Here is a 24,162-nt window from a genome sequence, read left to right as displayed (position 1 = left end):
TCATTCTATGACTAGTGTAGCTGGGACATGTTGGCCGGTGTGGGCAGGTTGGGCTGAAGGGCCTGTTTCCACACTGTATCACTATGACTAGTGTAGCTGGGACATGTTGGCCGGTGAGGGCAAGTTGGGCCGAAGGGCCTGTTTCCACACTGTATCACTATGACTTTCGCCACCAATCATCCAGCTGCATATGAAAATACGCCAAAAATCTATATATGATTCACTGGAATCCAATGTAGAAAGGTACATACACTCTTACAAAATTAACTAAGTTACAAACTCAAATAATCAAAGCAGCTCATCTACCTGAAATGCTGGATACCAGTGAACTTGGACTGCTTGAAGGTCTGCTGAGGTAGAAGGAGCAGTTGGGAGAAGAATCTGCAGATGTCACATGAACCTGAAAATTGGAAAAAAAAAGTTATTGTAGAGCTATATTGAATAAAACATATTCACAAAATCATGTTAAGCTTCTTAAATAGTATTCTTCATCATGCTTTTCCCCGTGGACACTAAATTGCAATTATCATCCATGTAAAAAATGGCTAAACTGTTGTATTCATGAACTACGACAATCAGTCTTTGAAGTGATGTTAATATCAGATAAGCAGCTGACAAGTTTTTAATTAAACTATATAATCTGCACAATTAAGAAATGATTTATCAAAAAGGTAATTAAAACTTATTTTAAAGAAACAAACTCGTGTCTTTTGATAAGGAGCCAATCATTAATGGAGATTAGATGTTAAACACAAGCCTCTCTTTTGATAAGGAGCCAATCATTAATGGAGATTAGATGTTAAACACAAGCCTCTCTTTTGATAAAGAGCCAATCATTAATGGAGATTAGATGTTAAACACAAGCCTCTCTTTTGATAAGGAGCCAATCATTAATGGAGATTAGATGTTAAACACAAGCCTCTCAGTTTTTGCGACTATCCGAAGCTGAAGTTTTATCGACAAGCCTGAACAAAACTAGCTGGTAAACTGTTCAATACTTCAGAGAAGTAACTTTGGTAAATGGACTCTGTGTGTCAACAATCTACTTGCTATAATAACTATGTTTATTCCAGGTCCCATCATTAAACAGTAATTTCAGAAAGTCTTCAATACATAAGGTTAAATATTTGCAAGCTATGTTTGTAAAAGCTAATTTAAAGGCTCTTCATAAAGGCAGGATATTTTCCTAGTGCAAACGCCTAAATGCAACTAATTTATGGGATATGTGTTTCGGCTTTGGTAAGCCTAGGTTGATCAGCTCACGATCGAAGCAGAGAAAAGTCAATGAAAGAGATAAGACTTCTTAACCAGGGTAATGTTTATTGTGATTAAGTCAGTTGGTAGCTGCCAAATATTAAAACAGCATGAAATTACAATGGCATATTAAAAGCGGTCTCTTTCAATATATAAATAATTAATAACAATGGTTTTATGAATCCCTGGAGAAAATTTAAAATAAATACTTTAAATGTTCAGAACACTTACATCTTGCACCGTTTCAGTCTCCTGCAGCAGCCCAGCTCCCTGTGGCTGTACGATATCTGATGTTGTTCCCTTTCCAGATTTTGATTTAAAGTTTTTCTCTTTAACCTTTTGTGCCCAAGATGTCAAACTTAAAATAAAAGAAACCAAACTCAATGCCGTCACACACATTGCATCGCTCATAAACCTGGGCGCCCGTTCCCACTGCCCCATACAGGCAACCTCCCGCATGGCAGAGTGCTTTCGTTCCCAGTAAAAGGGCCGCATCACAGTTCTGTAATGCAAAGCCACGTCACCTGTGTGTGCATCAAGACATAAGAGTTGAAAGTAAATTTATGTTGCTTATTTACTCCTCCCACACCCCCCCCCCCCAATAAATTCTGGGAAAACTAATTTTATTCTGCATCCCAAATTTTAGTCTTTTTCTCGCCCTGATTTGAAAATTCTATCAGGCCGAATTTCTGTAACCCAAACAGCCATACTATGGAAAAGCTGGTACATTGGATTCTGCCCTGCAATTACATGTAGAAACAGAAATAATCCACGCAGAGTAGGAGAAATTGTGGCTAGTGAGGCTTACTACTGTGTATGTCCTGCCCCAGTTTAACTTAACAAAATTAAACTCTTTGCACTTGCTAACGCAAGGATATCTCATGTCCCCTTTTTTCTCCTGATTTCCTTAAATGTGCTCTTACATCCCTTAATTCCAGTTGCCTATTCCTGACACTTGCCTTCTTTTACTTGAATCTCAATATTCCTCATCATTGGAGTCATAGAGTGACACTGTGTGGAAACAGACCCTTCGGCCTAACTTGCCCACACCGCCAACAGTTATACCCGTCTAACTGTTTCTTAAATGTTGTGATAGTTCCTACCTCAACTACCTCCCCAGGCAGCTTGCTCCATACACCCACCACCCTTTGTGTGAAAAGTTACCCCTGATTAGAAACATAGAAAATAGGTGCGGGAGTAGGCCATTCGGCCCTTCAAGCCAGCACCGCCATTCAATATGATCATGGCCGATCATCCAAAATCAGTACCCGTTCCTGTTTTCTCCCCATCTCCCTTAATTCCGTTAGCCCTAAGAGCGAAATCTTACTCTCTCTTGAATACATCTAGTGCATTGGCCTCCACTGCCTTCTGCGGCATGGAATTCCACAGATTCACAACTCTCTGAATGAAAACGTTTTTCCTCATCTCAGTCCAAAATGGCCTACCCCTTATTCTTAAACTGTGACCCCAGGTTCTGTACTCCCCCAACATCGGGAACATTTTTCCTGCATCTACCCTGTCCAATCCCTTAAGAATTTTATATGTTTTTATAAGATCCCCTCTCAACCTTCTAAATTCCAGTGAATATAAGCCCAGTTGATCCATTCTTTCATCATATGTCAGTCTGCCATCCCGGGAATTAACCTTGTGAACCTACGCTGCACTCCCTCAATACCAAGAATGTCCTTCCTCAAATTAGGAGACCAAAGCTGCACACAATACTCCAGGTGTGGTCTCACCAGGGCCCTGCACAACTACAGTAGGACCTCCTTGCTCCTATACTCAAATCCTCTAGCTATGAAGGCCTACGTCCTCTGGTCCTTGATTCACCTACTCTGGGCAGGAGGCTTGTGCATCTACCCGATCTATTCCTGTCATGATTTTATACACCTCTATAAGATCACCCCTCATCATCCTGTGCTCCAAGGAATAGAGTCCCAGCCTACTCAACCTCTCCCAATAGCTCATTTGCCAATAGTCCTGGCAAAATCCTCATAAATGTTCTCTGTACCCTTTCCAGCTTGACAACATCTTTCCTATAACTGAACATAATACTCTAAATGCAGCCTCACCAACGTCTTATACAACTGCAACATGACCTTCCAACTTCTATACTCAATACTCTGATTGGTGAAGCCCAATGTGCCAAAAGCCTTTTTGAGCCTTCATTCTGGATTCTCTAATACTGCCACATTACTCTACACTCTAACAGGAAGGAAGCTAAGCTGAACCTACACATATAAATAGTCTGTATTTTTCAGCGAGACATTACTCCAATCACAATAGTAAAAATAAGTTCCCAGGTGGGAATTACACCAACCTTGAAACTCTGTGGCTTTCAGGTTGACTGGTAGCCATTACTTGATTTTAAACAACCAACAATCAACTCGTGATTCCTCTGTCCTACATTTGAATCACATCATAGTGGACACTTCACAAAAGCAACATTCTATAAGCCTTTGTGTTTCATTAGCAGGAAGTAGAACCATCTTCTCAAAGGCTTAACCAACAACGATATATTGCACATTCCAAAAGCACAACACTGCAAAACTAGAATTAATAAAACTAATCTATCCAATTTATATATTAACACAAAAACATTCAATACTCATTCCCCAATTTGACACTTGTTTTCTAAAAATTAGACCTTACTTATAATTTTTATTGAGCAGAGTACATAAATTTGACATTAATCATGAACTTTACCAATATTCCGGCTTGCATTTGTGTAACACTTTGGTACATACCCGCTGGTGTTATTCTGTTCACCAAGACGACTTTCTGTTACAGTTTTAATTTCAAAATCAGATTTATTGCTATTTGCTTCCTGGTTGATCTTCAAGTCGTGAATTGGTTTGCTTAAAACGTTGTATGTGAAAGAATGTTTATCTCCAGTGGCAAAAAAGAATGATTCTTGAACATTTTCTTTCAGGTGAGGAAGACTGGATAGATTATGCTGGAATTGAATTGGATCTTTTTCCTTGGTTGCCTGTGTACTGTTTGCAGTATTCAACCTTGCCTCGGTTACTGCACCAAGGCGCGGGTAAATATTTTGTCCATGTGCTAAAAATGTTCCATTGGCACAGGTCAATTTTGTGTCTTTGTCATTACATTGGCTGGTAGCTAGCATTTGTTCTTCCACTCTGCTGTAGTCAGAATGTACATCAGATTCCAGTTGATATTCCAACTCCTCAACATGGTGGCCATTGACAATACCAGATCCAGTGAAGCCACCCAAGTGCTTTGAAGAGGATGGTAATCTGGCGGTGCAATGTTTGACGCCATTTTCATTTTGTAATTGAATTAGTGCTTTTATTTCATCTTGGATAAGCTAGAGGTGGCAGGTTGAAAATACAATTTACACAAAAAATTGACAATATAGCATTGATGCACAAATCGTCTCAAAGTAGTTAGCTTGCTTATTTATTACACAATCTTAACAATAGCATAATTTAGAGGGTCAGGGTAAGCTGACTATGACAAAAAATATCACTCATTGTGCATTAAATACCTTAATACTTCCAGCACATTTCAATATATTTTTTAAAACACATATTTTCAATTCATGGCTATTTAGGGAAAAGCTAACCCTTGCCTCTCAACTAAATATCAATAGGAAAAAATATGGGCCCCAGCAGTGAAGTGACATATGTTCCCGAGGTAAGCTGGCCTGGTATGTCCTCACCACAAGAAACAGGACAATCCAATGTGGCCAACCAGAGTCCATCCCATTGAAACCAAAAATCTTATCAGGTAGATTCGGCAGATGTTTTTCCTGGCATGGCGATCTTGAATTAGATGTCATAGTCTCAAAAAATGGATTTGCCATTTACAGCTGGAATCAGGAACTTTCTTCACTTAGGTGGTAATGGATCTTTGAAATACTCTACCCAAAAGACTGTGATGGGTGTCACTAAGTATATTAAAGATAGAAATTGATAGATTTTCAGATATTAAGAGAATGGATGGATTTGACTTGTGAAAAAGTGAATGGCAGATTTGGCAAGAGGAGCTGATGCTTATTCCTGCCTCTACTTGTGTTATTTGGCTTCTCAGTCAGTGATGTTTCTGCTTTAGGACTTGTGTTTGATGGGATCCTTGATGGTGATTGCATAGTATTCAGCTTCATTCTAGTGGACACACACCAGAGTAAGGGCACGACAACATTTAAACATGAACAGATAAGTAGCAGGTATCTATCAGTTGGGAAATCTTCTTTGAAACTGATCATGGACCATGTGAAAGCAAGTGCAAGATAGAAAGTGACAGTAGAAAATAATAACATCTTGGAATTCAGTAAGACAATAGGGAGCAGCACGAGGGAGTTATCGTTGTACTGGTACATCACTGCCCCATGGTCCATCACCCAATCTTCCTCTCTTGAGATGGAGGTGAGGAATGGACATTCGTTTCCAGCCTATCTTGACTGTCCTTCCACACACACTGCACTTTTAAGGACCATTCTCCCAGTTCCTGGAATTTGCTCTGATGATGAGATTTTCTGCACAAGTAGTTCTGATCATCATCCTTTCTCCTGAACAATGGTTTTGACAAAAATTATATTTTTCACTTTAATGAGCTTAACACAGCCATCAAAAATGCAATAACATTCATTTTACTCACTTGGATCTGACATTGGTACTGGTCCTGCTGGGACAATATCTGCTCTTGGTATTGCTTCTCCACTAGTTTAAAGAGCTGTAACCATCTTACCTAACAATTGACACAAAAGTACATGTTATCTGCCTCAGTATTTATCCAACTATATGCAATAATTAAACTCAGCCATATATTTTCTTTTACAGAACTGCCTACAACTTACAATAACATAAATGATGTTCATTGGGAGGTGATGCTGGAGGGCTTGACTAAATGAAAACCTTGGAGTTAGGAGATTGCAAGTTCAAATCTCAACTTGCCCTGAATCCCTGTTCAGGTGACATGTAGACAGAAAAATGATTCAATGATTTCAAGGAATATGAAAAGTTGGCTAAATTCTTGGCCAACAGTTTCAACTGATATCAAAATATGTGAAATGGTCCTTTGTTGGTTGCTATTTGGTGGAAGTTTGCAAACTGGCTGCCACATCCGCCAGCATAATAAAGATTGGCCCAAAACATGAAAGTCAAAAAGAAAGATACATGTTTTCTTCCTTTTATACTGTAACATCATCAGTAAATACTTTTAGCGAGTGCAGACAGTAAAGTAACTAAAATTTTAAATAAAATTGCTTGCCCTCACTCCCCATTTACCTCCTCCAAGGCCAAGGGAAGTAAAAAAATCTGAGATAAAAATTAAAGGAACCAATTTAAGGTTTGACTATTAAATGGCTCTATGGGTTCACAAAATAAGTCTTTAGAGCTATAACATTTAAATAAGGCAACTACATTCATAATATTTAAAAAAAAGTCAAGATCATGATTCAATGCAGATAAGTAAGATATTGGTTAGTCTGACTTTACAAACATACCTAGTGGTACATGAATTAATGGTGCCAAATTATTTAATTTCCAGAATGACAGACAACCAACCTCACACTTCTTCAGAATCTCAGGATCGGCCCGACTTGTATTTTGAATTTCTTGCATTAAATGATCCAAGGTTTGAAGAGCACTTGGATTAATTAACGGTAATTTTTTCTTCAAGTGTTCATGAAAATAATACCTATTGTAGAGTGCAAAAATTATCAGAATAAGATACCGACAATAATATTTTTACCCAGCTAAGTACTGACTATTACTTTGGAACCAACATAGGCGCATGGTTACCAACAGCAGTATTTTGATATTAATGCCTTCACAGAAAGTGAGGTTGCAGTGTATATTTTAATACTGCCATAAAACATGCACATGAGCATTAAATTAATGATCTTCTACGAATGAAGATAAGGACAGTGACACAGTTGGCAGAGTTGATGCTTCTTCACCAATCCAAGTTCAATCCTGACCTCCAGTGCTATCTGTTTTTTCGCCACATCCCCAAAATGTGATATTTGGATGGTTAATTAGCTATTTTAAATTGCTCATAGTGTATTGATGAGCAGTAAAATGTTGGCGAAAGTTGATGGTAAAAATATGGAGAAAATAAAATGGGTTAGGATATCATGAGAATAAAAGTGGGTGTTTTATGCTCAGCACAGGTTCAGTGGGCAGAAGGGCCTGTTTCCATGCTGTATCCACCAGACTCAATAATAGTATTGATAAAACTTCATCTCTCCAATTAAAAATAGCCAAAATATACTATTACACAGTTGCAGTTTGAAAAATAACACATGGGGTGAATGACTCTTACCAATTTCTACAGATGCACCATAGAATGAGAGTTAGATGGAGCTCAATGATAGCGGAGTCAAGGGATATGGGGAGAAGGCAGGAACGGGGTACTGATTGTGGATGATCAGCCATGATCAAGGTGAATGGCGGTGCTGGCTCGAAGGGCCGAATGGCCTCCTCCTGCACCTATTGTCTATAGAACGCATCCTAGCAGGCTGCACCACAACTTGATATAGCAACTGCTTTGCCCAAGAGCACAAGAAATTTCAAAGTTGTGGACACAGCCCAGTTACCCTCATAATCATAATAATCATACTTTATTAGCCAAGTATGTTTTGCAACATACAAGGAATTTGATTTGCCATACGGTCATACCAATAAAAAGCAACAAGACACACGAAATACATTTTAACATAAGCATCCCCCACCTGCCCCAACTCATCTACACTGCATGCTGCCTCAGGAAAGTCAACCTAATCAAGAACCACTTACACCGTGTTCCCACATCTTCCCTCTCCTATCGGGCAGAAAATACAAAAGCTTGAAAGCACGTATCGTTGGATTCAGGCACAGCTTCTTCCTCATTGTAATTGGACTAATGAACTGATCTCTTATAAGATAAGAGTGTGGTCCCAATCTCCCAAATTACCTTGTTGCTGGCCATGCATATATATTTTTCTCTGTCGTTGTAGCACTATATTCTGCACTCTGGTTATTTTACTCTTTGCACAGCCTATTATATTTGTGTATGGTATAATTTCACTGGCTAGACAAGGTTTTTCACTGCATCTCAGTACACATATCAAAAATAAACCAATACCAAAAGATTTTCCTTTTTGCCAAAACTGTGTAAACCTTCATACAATTTTTAAAATTTATTTTCTAGAACAATACAAATAAATTCACTTTCCATTCACTGTGGAAGTCCTGCGCTGGTTTACTTTTCAACGCTGACAGATGTGGTGGAATCTGTTGCTGTAGTGGAAGTCACAAAGGAATTGGGATAACTATTTCATTGAGAAAAGTTTCCAAGCACTGGTGAAACGGCGAGGGGTAGAACGAGGGAGAGTAGCTCATATTGAAAGCCAACACAGATATTAGGTGAAAACAGACACAAAATGCTGGAATTCCTTCTATCTAGAGATGCTGCCTGTCCCACTGAGTTACTCCAGCATTTCGTGTTTATCTTCGGTGTAAGCCAGCATCTGCAGTTCCTTCCTACACATGGATATTAGGTGCCGAGTGACCTGTTTTAGTGCTGTAACCATTCTGCCAATTTATGTAGTGCATCTGGTTTTCAGTAGATACGCTAAAATTTAATTCTAACACCCTTTCTCAATGTGCCCTCACTGATAAAAGTTCCACTTGTCTGCTTCATTTCTCAGAACTAACTCCTGGTATCTAGTGTGTAGGAAAGAACTGCAGGTGCTGGTTTAAATCGAAGAAGGGTCTCGACCCAAAATGTCTATCCTGGTTTCTAGTACTGACTCCACTGTACTTTTTTTACTCCAGTTGCTCCAAGTGTCTCGAATAAGCGTGTTTAACCAAAAGTCTCGAAGCTTGGCCTTTAAGGATAATAAAAACCAACTCGCTAAAAACCCTCTTCGTTATATTAATTGTTAAATTTAAAATCGGGACATTTTATGTTAACCTAAAGTGTTAAAACGAGAAAAGTCAAAAGCTAAGTAGGTCTGAAGAATGGTCTCGACCCGACCCGAAACGTCACCCATTCCTTCTCTCCAGAGATGCTGCCTGTCCCGCTGAGTTACTCCAGCATTTTGTGCCTTATCTTCGGTTTACACCAACATCTGCAGCTCCTTCCTACATGACTTCTGGCTCAAGACCACTATATTCAATACATACTGACGACCATCTCCGCTAACGAAATGGCCTCTGCCCGTTATCTACCCGACTTCTCGATCACACTTGCAACGGAGATTGGTTAAACTAACACATTTCTTCGGTAAACCCACAATAGGTGGTCTGGCTAATCTACTCTACGTGTTTAATGAATCTGTATAGAAGAGACACGACGTGCTGGAGTAATTCAGCGGGTCAGGCAGCATCTCTGGAGAACATGGATAGGTGATCTTTCGGGTCAGGACACTTCTTCAGACCCGAAACGTCACCCACCCATGTTCTCCGCAGATGTTGCCTGACCCGCTGAGTTACTCCAGCACGTCGTGTCTGTCCGCAGTTCCTTGTGCTCACGGTTTAGAAGAGACACGTGAAGAGCCGATTAGATCCACGCACCCCCCTCCCTCCACCCTCCACCCCTCTCCCTCCACCCCCCCTCTCCCCCCTAACTCCCATCCCTCTCCCTCCACCCCCCCACTCCCCCTCCCCTCTCCCTCTCTCCCCCCTCTCCCCCCCTCCCCCCTCTCCCCCCCTCCCCCCTCTCCTCTCCCTCCCCCTCCCTCCACACCCCTCTCCCTCTCCCCCTAACTCCCTCCCCTCTCCCTCCACCCCCCTCTCCCTCCACCCCCCTCTCCCTGCTCCCCCTCCCCTCTCCCTGCTCCCCCTCCCCTCTCCCTCCACCCCCCCTCCCCTCTACCCCCTAACTCCCTCCCCTCTCCCTCCCCTCCCTCTCCCTCCCCCCTCCTCTCCCTCCCCTCACACTCCACCCCCCTCTCCCCCCTCTCCCCCCTAACTCCCTCCCCTCCCTCTCCCTCCCCCCCTCCTCTCCCTCCCCTCACACTCCACCCCCCTCTCCCCCCTAACTCCCTCCCCCCTCTCCCCCCCAACTCCCTCCCCCCTAACTCCCTCCCCCCTAACTCCCTCCTAACTCCCTTCCCCCCCCTCTCCCCCCTAACTCCCTCCCCCCCCCTCTCCCCCCTAACTCCCTCCCCCCCTCTCCCCCCTAACTCCCTCCCCCCCTCTCTCCCCCCTAACTCCCTCCCCCCTAACTCCCTCCCCCCCTCCCCCCTAACTCCCTCCCCCCTAACTCCCTCCTAACTCCCTTCCCCCCCCTCTCCCCCCTAACTCCCTCCCCCCCCTAACTCCCTCCCCCCTCTCTCCCCCTAACTCCCTCCCCCCCCCTCTCCCCCCTAACTCCCTCCCCCCCTCCCCCCTAACTCCCTCCCCCCTCTCTCCCCCCTAACTCCCTCCCCCCTCTCTCCCCCCTAACTCCCTCCCCCCTCTCTCCCCCCTAACTCCCTTCCCCCCCCTCTCCCCCCTAACTCCCTCCCCCCCCCTAACTCCCTCCCCCCTCTCTCCCCCCTAACTCCCTCTCCCCCCCCTTAACTCCCTCCCCTCTCCCTGCTCCCCCCCCCCCCTCCACACCTGCTGTGACTGTGTGCCGCTGCCGCAGATGGCGAGCACTGTGCCGCCGCATTCCCCTCAGCATCTTGCCGAGTTGCGGCATTTGCGGTGCCGTTGGCCACTTCCCTGGCCGTTGGGTCCGAGTCGTCCATGGTGCCCCCGAGGCTGAGTCACCTGCTGCAGAGCCTGCCCCGACCAGCCATGGGTGGGTGGGTGAGGAGGCAGAGAGAGAGTGGTGGCCGGTGAGGGGGGGCTGCTGCTCCAGGGGCTGCCGGGCGGCGGCCTGCTCCGGCCGAGCTGGAGGCGCAAGGACGCTGCCGTCATGGGCCGGGCGGCACGAAGTGAGACAGGCGGTGGGCGGGCAGAGCCCGGCGGCGGATTGTTGAGGAAAATAACGGCCCGGGGCGGCCACTACCCCTTCACCGTGTACAGGCCGGGCGCGGCACTGCCCCTGCAGGCCGGGCGCGGCACTGCCCCCGCAGGCCGGGCGCGGCACTGCCCCCTCAGGCCGGGCGCGGCACTGCCCCCTCAGGCCGGGCGCGGAGATGAGCGCATGCGTCGGGCTTGGCCCCGCACTGACTACTCGGCCCCATCGCTGCAGTAACGACGCGGCGCTGGACTCTGGGCGCTGGACACAGCCCCCCTCCCCCGCCGTCGGCTCCACACCGCATGGTAACGTCGCCGTCTCTGTGTCTTACCTGCTCTACTGTGACTATGGAGGTAATGTGACTGTAGGAGCTGCAATCCCTGTCCACAACGAGCCTGGTCCCAGTTTACAGCCGTGTAAACACAGGGGTGAATTGGAGAGTTATGGAGAGGCCAAAGATACTAGAGGAGCAAGATGGACCACTCCGTCGAAATCACGCGCACTGAAGGGCAGCGCGCAACGGCCGCCATTTTAGTAGGCAACCCCCGCCGTCCGCTCTGCCATCGCAGTGTGGTCAGTGTTGTGGAGGGTCAGTACCGCCGTCAGTGTGGTCAGTGTTGTGGAGGGTCAGTGCCGCCGTCAGTGTTGTGGAGGGTCAGTACCGCCGTCAGTGTTGTGGAGGGTCAGTGCCGCCGTCAGTGTGGTCAGTGTTGTGGAGGGTCAGTGCCGCCGTCAGTGTGGTCAGTGTTGTGGAGGGTCAGTGCCGCCGTCAGTGTGGTCAGTGTTGTGGAGGGTCAGTGCCGCCGTCAGTGTGGTCAGTGTTGTGGAGGGTCAGTGCCGCCGTCAGTGTGGTCAGTGTTGTGGAGGGTCAGTGCCGCCGTCAGTGTGGTCAGTGTTGTGGAGGGTCAGTGCCGCCGTCAGTGTGGTCAGTGTTGTGGAGGGTCAGTGCCGCCGTCAGTGTGGTCAGTGTTGTGGGGGGAACAGTCGGTGTGATGATGCCATTAAAATGCAGAATATATCTCATCTATCAACTCACATTTTTTTTGTCATTTTTCTTTTTAAATGTTCCCCCCCTGTTTAATTTCTCTGATTTTATTCTTTCTTACTGTTTCTGCCCATTTCCCTCCCATCCTTCCTCTCTTTTTTTGTGATTTATGGATTTTTCTAATGTGAATATCTCATTACGACGCATTTGTAGGTTAGCAGTATATTGCACCAACCCCCCTCAATTTTAAATCATTAAAAAATGATCTTCATAAACAAGGATAACACTTTTTATTTCTGTCATTCATGGTAAGATTTATACCATTCTGTGTGCGAGATATACAGGATTGCACTGTTTCACATATCAGCTAACCAATGAAACGATCAGGTCGTGATTTATACCAGCTCTTTACCTTCCCCCCACCGTCTGAAGAAGGGTCCCAACCTGAAACATCACCCATCTTATTCTCCAGAGATGCTGCCTGATTACTCCACCACTGTGTCTATTTGAATTGGATTCATGCTTCTGTACCACGTCAGGCAGCATTGGTCATTTTAGTGGCTGTCAAGGGTTTTTAACTAATCAATTCACCAATTCAAAATTTCTTGGCTCTAAGTATAAAATTAAATGTCTTTTCAATTATATTGTGGATACAGTAGAGTTCTATTGTTTGCAAATGCATAATCTCTGCTTCCATGACTTTTTAAAATGTAGGACAAACAAAAAGAGATACAGCTCATGGAGGAGAATTTAAAATTAACAGAGAAAGCAAAGAAGAACAGTTCATTAAATATGATCAATTGGCCTAATACAGACAGAGTGGATCTCTAGTGCAAATATTCAATCAGTAACATCCAAAGTTTAAAGATCATGAAGCAGCAACTCTTCAAGAAATCGTTATAAATGTCAACTGTCAACTTATCCAAGAAGTTGAACAAAAATAATTGTTTGCAAACATTTTATATACGAAGAAATCGCAGAGTTGTGAACACTGCCCAGTCTAGCACACAGAATCTGCTTACTAAAATGGCGCTGTAATTTACCCATGACCTATTATAGCTTTAGGGTCGATCTGGGTCCTCTAGTGTCTCTGAGTGAGCCTGCGACTGGTTTTCCTGGAGTGAAAAAGTCTCGGGTTTGTGAAAATCATGAGGGTCAAGGATGAGTGAATAGTCAAGTCTTTTTTTAAGGGAACAGGAATCTAAAACTTGAAGGCATCGTTTTGTGGAGGAAGGAACTGCAGATGCTGGTTTATACTGAAGATAGACACAAAATGCTGGAGTAACTCAGCGGGACATGCAGCATTTCTGGAGAGAAGGAATGGGTGACCTTTCGGGTCGAGACCCTTCGGGCATTGTTTTAATTGGCAAATAGATAATGGGGCGTGCGACACTGCTGAAGTCCCGGGCTGGGATGATTGTCCTCTCACCTTCCCATGTACGAGGTGCAACTCTGTCCATTGGAAGGCCGTCTCATGGATGCCCATTGATAACAGTTTTACCGGGGCTCCTTGATGCCAAGTCTGGTTGTGCCAGCGTTTGGTACAGCTGCAACATGTGCCCACTCCTGCACTCAACACCCTGATCGATGCCAAACACCTTCTTCACTCACCACCTTGTCCACCTGTGTCAACATTTTCATGGCAATGTGTACTTCCATTCCTAGGTCTGTGTTCTACAATACTCCCCTGGGCCCTATCATTTGCTGTGTAAGTCCTGCTCTCGTTTGACAACGGAAACGCACACCTCAGATTTATCTGAACTAACTCCATCTTAACATTCATTGGCCCAATAGATCAAGATTCCATTGTAATCCCCGGTAACCTTTTTCACCGGCCATCATACCACGTTTTGGTGGGATCTCGAAATTTACTCATTGTCCTACCTTATATGCTCATCCAAGTCATTAATATAAATAACAAACGTTAAATAATACAAACTTGTGTTTTTCAGAACACTGCCTAAGACTAAGACTAAGCTTCACACCCGATGATTTCCTCCATTCTGTCCAGTTTCTTGCCGTCATTGCGAAGAGCACCAACACTGCCTGTGCAACGATGGAACTCAGCAAAGGAATTTCTTGATATCAAGCCGACTACTTTGTTGTATCTGATTGCCGAGAAAAAGGGCTTTGTGGACCTGCTTGCTGTGGATGAAGATGACTTAGAGGAACAGTTTGTGCGAGGACATGGCCCAGGAGGCCAGGCAACCAACAAGACCAATAACTGTGTTGTGCTCAAGCACGTTCCCTCTAGAATTGTTGTGAAGGTAACTCTTTAGAACGTTTACATGCTCACATCGTAACGCGTAATCAAGTACCATGATACTTACTTTCATTTAAATATTTCTAAATAGTAAACACAGTCTCCTCTAGATAATGGCCGCTTTTTCATTTTCTCCAGTGCCATCAAACCAGGTCAGTGGATCAGAACCGAAAAATTGCCAGATCAATTTTGCAAGAAAAACTAGATGTCTTTTACAAAGGAATAAACAGTGACGTTGTGAAGGAAAGAAAAGAACAACAGTGGAAAAAACAAGAGAAAAAAAGGAAAGCAAAAGATAATTTGGAAAGGAAAAAACAATTTAAAGACCGTTTGAAAGAATCTCCAGATGCCACTTAGCTAAAGTATCTTAATAAAGAGTGATTTCTTTATAAACATTAGTCTCATTAAATTCCTCTACCATTTAGGGATCACAGGCTCAAGAGCGCCAGGCAAAGGTCCAGGGAGGCTGGAATTTCTCTCATTCAGTAGTCAGGGTCTGCTGTGGTTACTAATTCATAATTAATTTTAAAAGAAAGCATTCAGCGACAATAGGGAACAGAAGTTAAACTATTTGGAAAGCTCTTCCAAAGATTAGGTACTCCATAGTTCAGACCCAATGTATTGTCATTCTCTCAAGTAAAGATCAGTGTGAACGGTGCACTGCACTCAACTGGGCACCCAGTTACCCAGAGCATGTGAGCCTGGTCTCCTGGTACCAACCAAGAGCCAAGAAAGGAGAGGTATGAAAAATCAGCTTTATTTCAGCAAGAAAATACAAAGACAGTGTTTAACTTCTGTACAATAACAAAACAAAAATGAAATTAAGCCTTGATCTATTCCTCCAGTTTCTTCTGATGTGCAAAATATTTTTTTTCGTGTATCCTGCTTCCAATAAATAAAAAAAACCTCTAACACTGGTCTGGCAAGAGGCAAGACAGCAGTAGAGTTGCTGCATTACAACACCCAAGACCTGGGATCCATCCTGACTACGGGTGCTGCCTGTACGGAGTTTGTATGTTCTCCCTGTGACCGCGTGGGTTTCCTTCCACACGGCAACGATGTACAGGCTTGTAGGTTAATTGGCTTCAGTTTTTTAAAGTTGTAAATTGTCCCTAGTGTGCATAATAGTGCTTGTTTACGCAGTGATCGCTGGTTGGCACAGACTTGATGGGCCGAAGGGCCAGCTTCAGCATTGTATCTCTAAAGTCTAATGAGTGGACATAATTAGGAGCCACATTATTTCCAAAAGGCCATTTATAAATTCACTGAACAACATAACTTGGGCTTTTGTTATACCAAGAGTATTGTCAGTTGTAAAGAAGTAAAATTGTATTCAGTCAATATTCTTTGAGTTTCCCTGAAACAAATCATAAATGGTTTGCTTTTGGCTCAAGTACAAAAATGAAAACCAAAGTGTGGTCAAAGAAAATTGCACTTGCAGAAAATAACTGCAGTTCATTGTAATCTCAAACAACGTTAAAACTGTGATCTAGCACTTCGTTCAGTTTCAGCAAGGCATTCTTGCACTAATCGTCGTGCACACATTATTCCTAAATATAAAGAGAGAATAATTAGACTACCTTGTTGATAGAGATAAATGCATGCTACAAATAACTGAATAGCAACCACCGTTCATTTTTTACTCCAAAACTGACAAATATCAGTTCTCCAGTAACGAGGACACTTCAATGCCTCTTAATGTGACATCAAGATTCACCCTTAGTCAAAACCCGCAGAAAGATTACACATAAAGATCGGAAAGTGTTGAACGGCTAAGGCCAAAGTAGAGAAGCAGCTCTCGTGATAGGTTGTCCCAGTCAGTCAGCTGAAATGTTAACCGTTTCTCCCTCCAGGTACTGGCTGAAACAACAAGCATTTCCTGCGCTCTGTTTAGATTCCTTCAGTTGTGTTGTTAATTACCTCGTTTTAGACGCTCCATTGCACTTTTATTCCCAGCGTATGATGGTCGAATGTCCTTCCCCAGTTCTTCAATGATTGCAAGGAGCTGTGTGTATTTACACTGTGGGGCCCGTCCACTGTTCATTGTCTAACACAGGACACAAAGTGTTACAAACTGAGACACACTGACCCCAAATGTTGTGCAAGAAAATAACTGCAGATGCTGGTACAAATCAAAGGTATTTATTCACAAAATGCTGGAGTAACTCAGCAAGTCAGGCAGCATCTCAGGAGAGAAGGAATGGGTGACGTTTCGGGTCGAGACCCTTCTTCAGACTGATGTCAGGGGGGCGGGACAAAGGAAGGATATAGGTGGAGACAGGAAGACAGTGGGAGATCTGGGAAGGGGGAGGGGAAGAGAGGGACAAAGGAACTATGACAGAAAGGTCAGACTGGGGCTGGGAGGGGAAGTTGAAGTGCTCAGCCACCGGGAGATCAGGTTGGTTAAGGCGGACTGAGTGAAGGTGTTGAGCGAAGTGATCGCCGAGCCTACGTTTGGTTTCGCCGATGTAAAGAAGTTGACATCTAGAGCAGCGGATGCAATAGATGAGGTTGGAGGAGGTGCAGGTGAACCTCTGTCTCACCTGAAAAGACTGTTTGGGTCCTTGGATGGAGTTGAGGGGGGAGGTAAAGGGACAGGTGTTGCATCTTCTGACCCCAAATGTTGTGTCACTAAAGCCAACAATGGTAATGAACAGAACACAGTAACAAGCTGGAGAGTGGGATCGGTAGCATTGCTCTTGCCTCAAGCCCAAATGTCAAGTGCAGCAGCAGCAGTGAATCAAAGATTGTCATCATGGAGCTGTTGGAAGATCCTGCCTGACCAATCTCATCCAATATTTGGGATGATAAAGTGCAGTGTGATTGATGTCGTCTACATGGACTTTAGTTTGCTTTGACATGGTCCAAAATGTTAGAGTCTATTCATCCAAGGCAAGTTGGCAAATTGGATCCAAATCTGGCATGAGGGTTTGGGCAGAGGCAGAGGGTTATGTGTATTGGACCCCTGGGGTGCAGCAGAGGGGTGGGGGCCAGCACCATGTTGCTTATTCCATCCAGTAATAAATGACATGGAGAATAACATAGGAGCCATGACTAGTAAGCAGTGTTGTTAATAGTGAACAGGGTAGTCGTAAACTACAGGACAATATGATGAGTTGGTAAGACGGCCAGTGGGAATAGAACATGTAATTTAGTCCTGATAATTGTGAGGAGATAATGTGCTTTAAGATGACTTCAGGCTATGAGATACTCAATGAATGGTAGGGTCGGTGGAGAGATGTGGGATTAAAAAAGACGGACCTTGTTAATGAGAGGCCCTTCTGCTTCTCCTCATTCAGGGCTGTATTTCATGGTCTCCTGGCAGCAGGGTGGAAGAGGCCCGGTGGGTGTGACTGGACTGCTGGTGTGCTGTGGTGAGGCTGGAATGAGTGGGTTGTGTCCACACTGTGGGGCTGGGGTAGTTAGTGCAGGGGGGGCTATGGGGACTGGAGAATGAGCAACGGGCGAGGTGCGTGAGACAGGTCAGAGAGAGGGTCCACACACAGAGCTGCAACATTAAAGGATGGAGAATTCAGGAGCGGACAGGATGGGTGGGTCGACTGAAATCAGGCCAGTCCGGGACTGAGAAAGTGACTGGTGCAGGCCTGTGATGTTGCGAGATGATTTACAAGGTTATTTCCAGGAATCGAGGGCCTGAGGTATGGGGAGAGGTTGGGGTGGCTTGGACATTATTCCTTGGAGCGCAGGAGACTGAGGGGGTTAGGGTTAAACGTTGGTAAACCCGTGTAGAACATAACCTTTTTGTCGTCCTCGGCAAGGCTTTCTTGTGTATACTTCATTTGGGCTGCTTCTTGTCTTGCTTTAGCGAGCTCTTTATTGTTGTCTCCTTGTGCTTCCAGTGCTGTGATGTCTGCTGCACACATTTCTGTTTGTGTTGATGTGTCCATTGTCCCTTTGACTGGTGTTTGTGTTTCCATGTGAAGTTCGTGGTGCACTTGCAGCTCCGGTTGAAAGTTTTCATAATCATTAACCTGTTCATCATCATCTTGCAGAGCTACCAGTGCTTGAGCTGTGATCAAATCTACCTTTACACTCTCTCTTTTTGTTGCACGCGCATGGCGTTTTTGTGTACGTTGTCTATTCTGCTCAATGTCACCACCGCGTCCCATATTCACACTTGGTGCCCAATCACGATTGGTAACATCGTTCCATGCTGCAGGCTTTTCTGTAATGCAAAAATAAATAAATAAATGAAAATAATTGTGAGTAGGCATTAAACAAGAAAAACTGAAATGTATATTTTGGCAAATAATAAAATGTCCTGACAGCTTAAACACCCACTCCCTTTCAAAGATATTGTCAATTTACTGAGCTGGATTATGTCCAATTAATAGTTAACAAACATGCTATTCCTTGGGTTGCATCTGAGTAAAATGTAATTCAAACCCCACCTATGGTTTGTGATTTTTTAAATTATAAATTTAGCTTCAGAAGCGTTTTCTTTTTGCATGTAAAAACCCACTTGAGAACCATGGGCGATTTTACAGCCAGATTTGTCACTTCTAAAACTTTTTAGATACCAAAGGAATCAAGAGAAAACACAAAGAATGCCTTACTGTTGATGAAATGCAGTGAGCAAACACGATAATTCTCGATCTTCTCAATCTTGATATCACGGCCAATGTTCGCCAACCACTTTAGCTGCTGTTGGCCCTTCAGCTCTCGCTTCTCTCTACCATCATTTCTCCTCACTTTTGGAATTCTGAAGTACGATAAATATCTCTCACGGTTACCCCTATTTGCACAATTTATTACAGCACAAAAACTGACCATTTTGGCGTTGTTTTTCCAAGTAAAAACGTATGTGTAACGTGTGTTACTGGCGTCTGCCCGAAGCTGCCTTATACTCCAGAAGGCTTGAGCGACTCCGTGCGTCACACCCTTTGACTTTGTGACCAACAGTGCAAGGGCCCTGCAGGATATGAGGGGAACAGAGAGGGTGAATGCACAGTGTGGGGGGAATCAGGAACCCTGGGGATAGGTTTAGAAGGCAGTGGAGGCCAAGTCTCTGAATGCATTCAAGAGAGAGCTAGATACAGCTCTTAAGGATAGCAGAGTCAGGGGGTATGGGGAGAAGGCAGGAACGGGGTACTGATTGAGAATGATCAGCCATGATCACATTGAATGGTAGTGCTGGCTCGAAGGCCCGAATGGCCTCCTCCTGCACCTATTGTCTCTTGTCTATGAAGGTGAGGCGGTGAAAGGTTTAATACAACCTGGGGCACAACCTTTTCACTCAGAGGGTATTGGAGCGACTTGCCAGAGGAGATAGTTGGGGCATCAGGCACAATAACATAGTTTAAGAGACATTTGGACAGGTGCAAGGATAGGAAAGATTTAGAGGGGCGTGTGGGCCAAAGGCTCCTGTCCTGTCCTGTCTTGTCTTGTTGATACTGCACCAGCCGCCGCTGTTGGGCTATAAACGTGCAGTCAGTCAGTCCCTCATGCATGCAGTTACAGATTTAAAATTTAGTGTTTGCAGGCAACAGTTTAAAGATTGACTATCAGCAGCAGATTTTAAATGCGGTGGCCAAGGATTCCAGACAGGGCTGGTTGTGGGGGGGGGGGGGGGGGGGGCAGCGAGTGGCGGCAACAGTCCTTGTTGGTCTTGGTGGTTATATAATTCAAGGATTGGGTTAGTCCAGTTCCTGTAGACGGGGCACGTTGGGCGGCATGGACAAGCTGGGCCGAAGGGCCTATTTGACGGGGCTTGCCGAGGGAAGGCCCGGGGCCCCGGGGACGGACGGCTTTCAACCCGAGGGCGGGGACGTGGACGGGGCCCACCAGCGCCCGTGAGTGAGAGGCTGCAGATCCCCGGGCCCGAGCCGAGGGGAGCCTTATACCGCCATCCTCCCCTCCGGCTCCGGCCTCACTCCCGCACCGCCGCGGGCCGGCGCCATCGCATCGCATGGCATCGCATGGCATGGCATGGCATGCGGGCCGCTCCCGCTCCCGCTCCCGCTCCCGCTCCCACTCACACCCCGCGGCTCCGACCTCGTCCCGCCGGCACCCGCTGCGGGCAAGGCCTGGAACCGGCTCTGTCTGAGCTGCTCCGCCGGGCTCGTCCTTCCCCCTCCCCGGCCCGGCCCGGCCCATTGCCGCCGCCCTCTCTCCCGCCAGCCAGGCCCCGGCCCGGCCCGCACTCACCACCATCATCATCACCACCATCACCATTTGATGGTGATCTTTGTTTATTAAGTTCTTTTTTGAATGATGTAAAATTGAAGGGGGTTTGTGCAATTTACTGCTAACCTACAAATGTGTTGTTATATGATATTCACATTTGAAATATCCATGAATCACAAAAAAAACCAAGGTGCCCAAGTTATTTGACCAATTTATCCGTTGAATTTAAATATGAAATTGTTACAGGTTGTGGGGTAGTGGGTTAGGATCGTGTTATAATGTGGGGTAGTGGGTAAGGACCGTGTTATAATGTGGGGTAGTGGGTAAGGACCGTGTTATAATGTGGGGTAGTGGGTAAGGACCGTGTTATAATGTGGGGTAGTGGGTAAGGACCGTGTTATAATGTGGGGTAGTGGGTAAGGACCGTGTTATAATGTGGGGTAGTGGGTAAGGACCGTGTTATAATGTGGGGTAGTGGGTAAGGACCGTGTTATAATGTGGGGTAGTGGGTAAGGACCGTGTTATAATGTGGGGTAGTGGGTAAGGACCGTGTTATAATGTGGGGTAGTGGGTTAGGATCGTGTTATAATGTGGGGTAGTGGGTAAGGATCGTGTTATAATGTGGGGTAGTGGGTAAGGACCGTGTTATAATGTGGGGTAGTGGGTAAGGACCGTGTTATAATGTGGGGTAGTGGGTAAGGACCGTGTTATAATGTGGGGTAGTGGGTAAGGACCGTGTTATAATGTGGGGTAGTGGGTAAGGACCGTGTTATAATGTGGGGTAGTGGGTTAGGACCGTGTTATAATGTGGGGTAGTGGGTTAGGACCGTGTTATAATGTGGGGTAGTGGGTAAGGACCGTGTTATAATGTGGGGTAGTGGGTAAGGACCGTGTTATAATGTGGGGTAGTGGGTTAGGACCGTGTTATAATGTGGGGTAGTGGGTTAGGACCGTGTTATAATGTGGGGTAGTGGGTAAGGACCGTGTTATAATGTGGGGTAGTGGGTTAGGACCGTGTTATAATGTGGGGTAGTGGGTAAGGACCGTGTTATAATGTGGGGTAGTGGGTAAGGACCGTGTTATAATGTGGGGTAGTGGGTTAGGACCGTGTTATAATGTGGGGTAGGATCGTGTTATAATGTGGGGTAGTGGGGAAGGATCGTGTTAATGCATGTAACTAATTTTTCACAAAAGTGAGGGTTCGCACTATATTGCACCGACCCCCTCAATTACATGTTACATTCAAAACGAAACTATGGTAGCAATGTACATTATTAATGTCTAAAGCTAGCACTTCTGTATCAGTGTCGGTATGTATGCATCACATTTTATTACACGAATATTGAATGGAAAAAATATCTTGACATGTGTTCAGTTATTTTATTGACAATATTAGGATCTCTGGAAATAAGTTTGATGTATATATACATACATACATACACATATATGTATATACACATATACACAGTAGACTTGATGGGCCGAATGGTCTAATTCCACTCCTAACATGAACTTATTATATAACTAAAACATTTACAGGATGTTGGCCCTAAACACGCGCTATTTCTCTTTTGAATGCTTCTAAGGTGCAGATGTAACTTGCCTGCCCCTTGAAGCTCCTGGTTTAATGTAATGACATTAACCTTTCTCCTAATTTAATACTTTTATTTCTGGGTATCTCATAACTATTTTCTAATCCTTTTCCCTCCACCTGCCCAGCTACAATTTATATTTAGATACAGTTTGGAAACAGCCCTTCAACCCACCTGGTCCACAACCTCACTGGTTCTACATTATCCCACTTTTGAATCCACTCCTTGCACACTAGGGGCAATTTACAATGGCCAATTAACCTACAAACCCACACTTCTTTAGGATGTGGGAGAAAACCCAGACGGTCACATTGTGAGCAGCCAAGGTCAGGATCAAACCCGGGTCTCTGGCACTAAGGCAGGAGACTCAACTACCAGAGGCTCCTGACCGATAACATACACCGATGAGCCAAAACATTATGACCACAGATCGGTGAAGTGAATAACATTGATTATCTTGTTACAATGGCACCTGTCAAGGAGTGGGATATATTAGGCAGCAAGTGAACAGTCAGTTCTTGAAGTTGATGTGTTGGATGCAGGAGAAATGGGCAGGAGTAAAGACCTGATCGACTTTGACAAGGGCCAAATTGTTATGGCCAGACGACTGGGTCAGAGCATCTCTGAAACAGCAAAGCTTGTGGGGTGCTCCCGGTCAGCAGTGGCGAGTACCTACCGACAGTGGTCCGAGGAGGAACAAACCACAAACCGGGGACAGGTGTTGGGCGCCCAAGGCTCATCGATGCGCAAGGGCCGTGATGGCACCAGGATGCACTGAGGGAAGATGACAAGCCGGTGGAGGAAGTGTGATGCTCTGGGCAATGTTCTGCTGGGAAACCCTGGGTCTGGCCATTCACGTGGATGTCAATTTGACACGTGTCACCTACCTAAACATCGTTGCAGACCAGGTACACCCCTTCATGGTAATGGTATTCCCTGATGGCAGTGGTCCCTTTCAGCAGGATAATGCGCCCTGCCACACTGCACATTGTTGGGAATGGTTTGAGGAACTCTATGAAGTGTTCACAGTGTTGCCCTGGCCTCCAAATTCACCACATCTCAATCTGGATCGACATCTGATCCATGGCGGCTCCACCTCGCAACTTACAGGTCTTGAAGGATTTGCTGCTAATGCTTTGGTGCCAGATACCACAGAACACCTTCAGGGGTCTTGTGGAGTCCATGCCTCGGCGGGTCGGCGCTGTTTTGGTGGCACACAGAGGACCAACAGCATATTCGCAGTAACAGGATCGTTCTGAGTCAGCATGGATTTACGAAGGGGAAATCATGCTTGACTAATCTTCTGGATATTTTTTCGGATGTAACAAGGAAAATGGACAAGGGAGAGCCAATGGATGTAGTGTACCTGGACTTTCAGAAAGCCTTTGATAAGGTCCCACGTAAGAGATTAGTGGGCAAATATTAGAGCACATGGTATTGGGGTAGGGTACTGACATGGATAGAAATTTGGTTGGCAGACAGGAAACAAAGAGTAGGGATTAACAGGCCCCTTTCAGAATGGCAGGCAGTGACTAGCGGGGTACCGGAAGGCTCGATGCTGGGACCGCAGCTATTTACAATATAAATATAATGACTTCAGATGACACATAAGCTGGGAGGCAGTGTGAACTGTGAGGATGATGCTCTGAGGATGCAGGGTGACTTGGATAGGTTGTGTGAGTGAGCAGATGAATGGCAGATGCAGTTTAATGTGGATAAATGTGAGGTTATCCATTTTGGTGGTAAGAACAGGAAGACAGATTATTATCTGAATGGTGTCAAGTTAGGAAATGGGGAATTACAAAGAGATCTGGGTGTCCTTGTTCATCAGTCACTTAAAGTAAGCATGCAGGTACAGCAGGCAGTGAAGAAAGCTAATGGCATGTTGGCCTTTATGACAAGAGGAGTTGAGTACAGGAGCAAAGAGGCCCTTCTGCAGTTGTACAGGGCCCTAGTGAGACCGCACCTGGAGTACTGTGTGCAGTTTTGGTCTCCAAATTTGAGGAAGGACATACTTGCTA

General features: G+C 45.1%; 3 protein-coding genes across 12 annotated transcripts in view; 1 reads left to right on the top strand and 2 right to left on the bottom strand.

Moving 5' to 3' along the window:
• Window positions 1-11,273, bottom strand: part of mphosph9 (M-phase phosphoprotein 9) — a 38,866-nt gene extending 27,593 nt beyond the window's left edge. For 2 of the 4 annotated variants that reach the window (XM_078421395.1, XM_078421398.1), the window contains exons 1-6: window positions 10,809-11,270; window positions 6,786-6,918; window positions 5,878-5,967; window positions 4,002-4,585; window positions 1,486-1,612; window positions 307-400 (exon numbers count right to left, since the gene is read on the bottom strand). In XM_078421395.1, the coding sequence (XP_078277521.1) occupies window positions 307-400; window positions 1,486-1,612; window positions 4,002-4,585; window positions 5,878-5,967; window positions 6,786-6,918; window positions 10,809-10,939 (1,159 nt within the window). In that variant the 5' untranslated portion in view covers window positions 10,940-11,270. Of the gene's footprint in view, window positions 1-306; window positions 401-1,485; window positions 1,613-4,001; window positions 4,586-5,877; window positions 5,968-6,785; window positions 6,919-10,808 lie in introns of all 4 variants that reach the window. The other 2 variants (XM_078421399.1, XM_078421396.1) reach the window with 2 other exon arrangements.
• mtrfr (mitochondrial translation release factor in rescue) lies at window positions 10,845-19,976 on the top strand. Of its 7 annotated transcripts, none has more exons than XM_078421418.1 (3): window positions 10,845-10,992; window positions 14,092-14,406; window positions 14,541-19,976. In XM_078421418.1, the coding sequence occupies exons 2-3, from the start codon at window positions 14,128-14,130 to the stop codon at window positions 14,757-14,759; spliced, it is 498 nt and encodes a 165-aa protein (XP_078277544.1). In that variant the 5' UTR covers window positions 10,845-10,992; window positions 14,092-14,127; the 3' UTR covers window positions 14,760-19,976. The 7 variants fall into 7 exon arrangements, with proteins under 7 accessions (XP_078277544.1, XP_078277546.1, XP_078277542.1 ...); XM_078421420.1 differs by lacking the exon at window positions 10,845-10,992 and adding an exon at window positions 11,108-11,128; XM_078421416.1 differs by lacking the exon at window positions 10,845-10,992 and adding an exon at window positions 11,183-11,459.
• Window positions 15,173-20,445, bottom strand: cdk2ap1 (cyclin dependent kinase 2 associated protein 1). Its single transcript, XM_078421413.1, has 5 exons — window positions 20,402-20,445; window positions 18,980-19,335; window positions 18,161-18,588; window positions 16,323-16,449; window positions 15,173-15,952 (listed from the first exon to the last, which is right to left on the bottom strand). Exons 2-5 carry the CDS (start codon window positions 19,194-19,196, stop codon window positions 15,879-15,881), a joined length of 846 nt encoding a protein of 281 aa, XP_078277539.1. The 5' UTR covers window positions 19,197-19,335; window positions 20,402-20,445; the 3' UTR covers window positions 15,173-15,878.
• Window positions 20,446-24,162: the final 3,717 nt, after the last annotated feature.

The sequence above is a fragment of the Rhinoraja longicauda genome, chromosome 25 (genome assembly GCF_053455715.1).
Source record: "Rhinoraja longicauda isolate Sanriku21f chromosome 25, sRhiLon1.1, whole genome shotgun sequence".
NCBI lineage: Eukaryota > Metazoa > Chordata > Chondrichthyes > Rajiformes > Arhynchobatidae > Rhinoraja > Rhinoraja longicauda.
The sequence above is the reverse complement of the archived record's forward strand: the minus strand, read 5'-3'. Positions and strand labels throughout refer to the sequence as shown.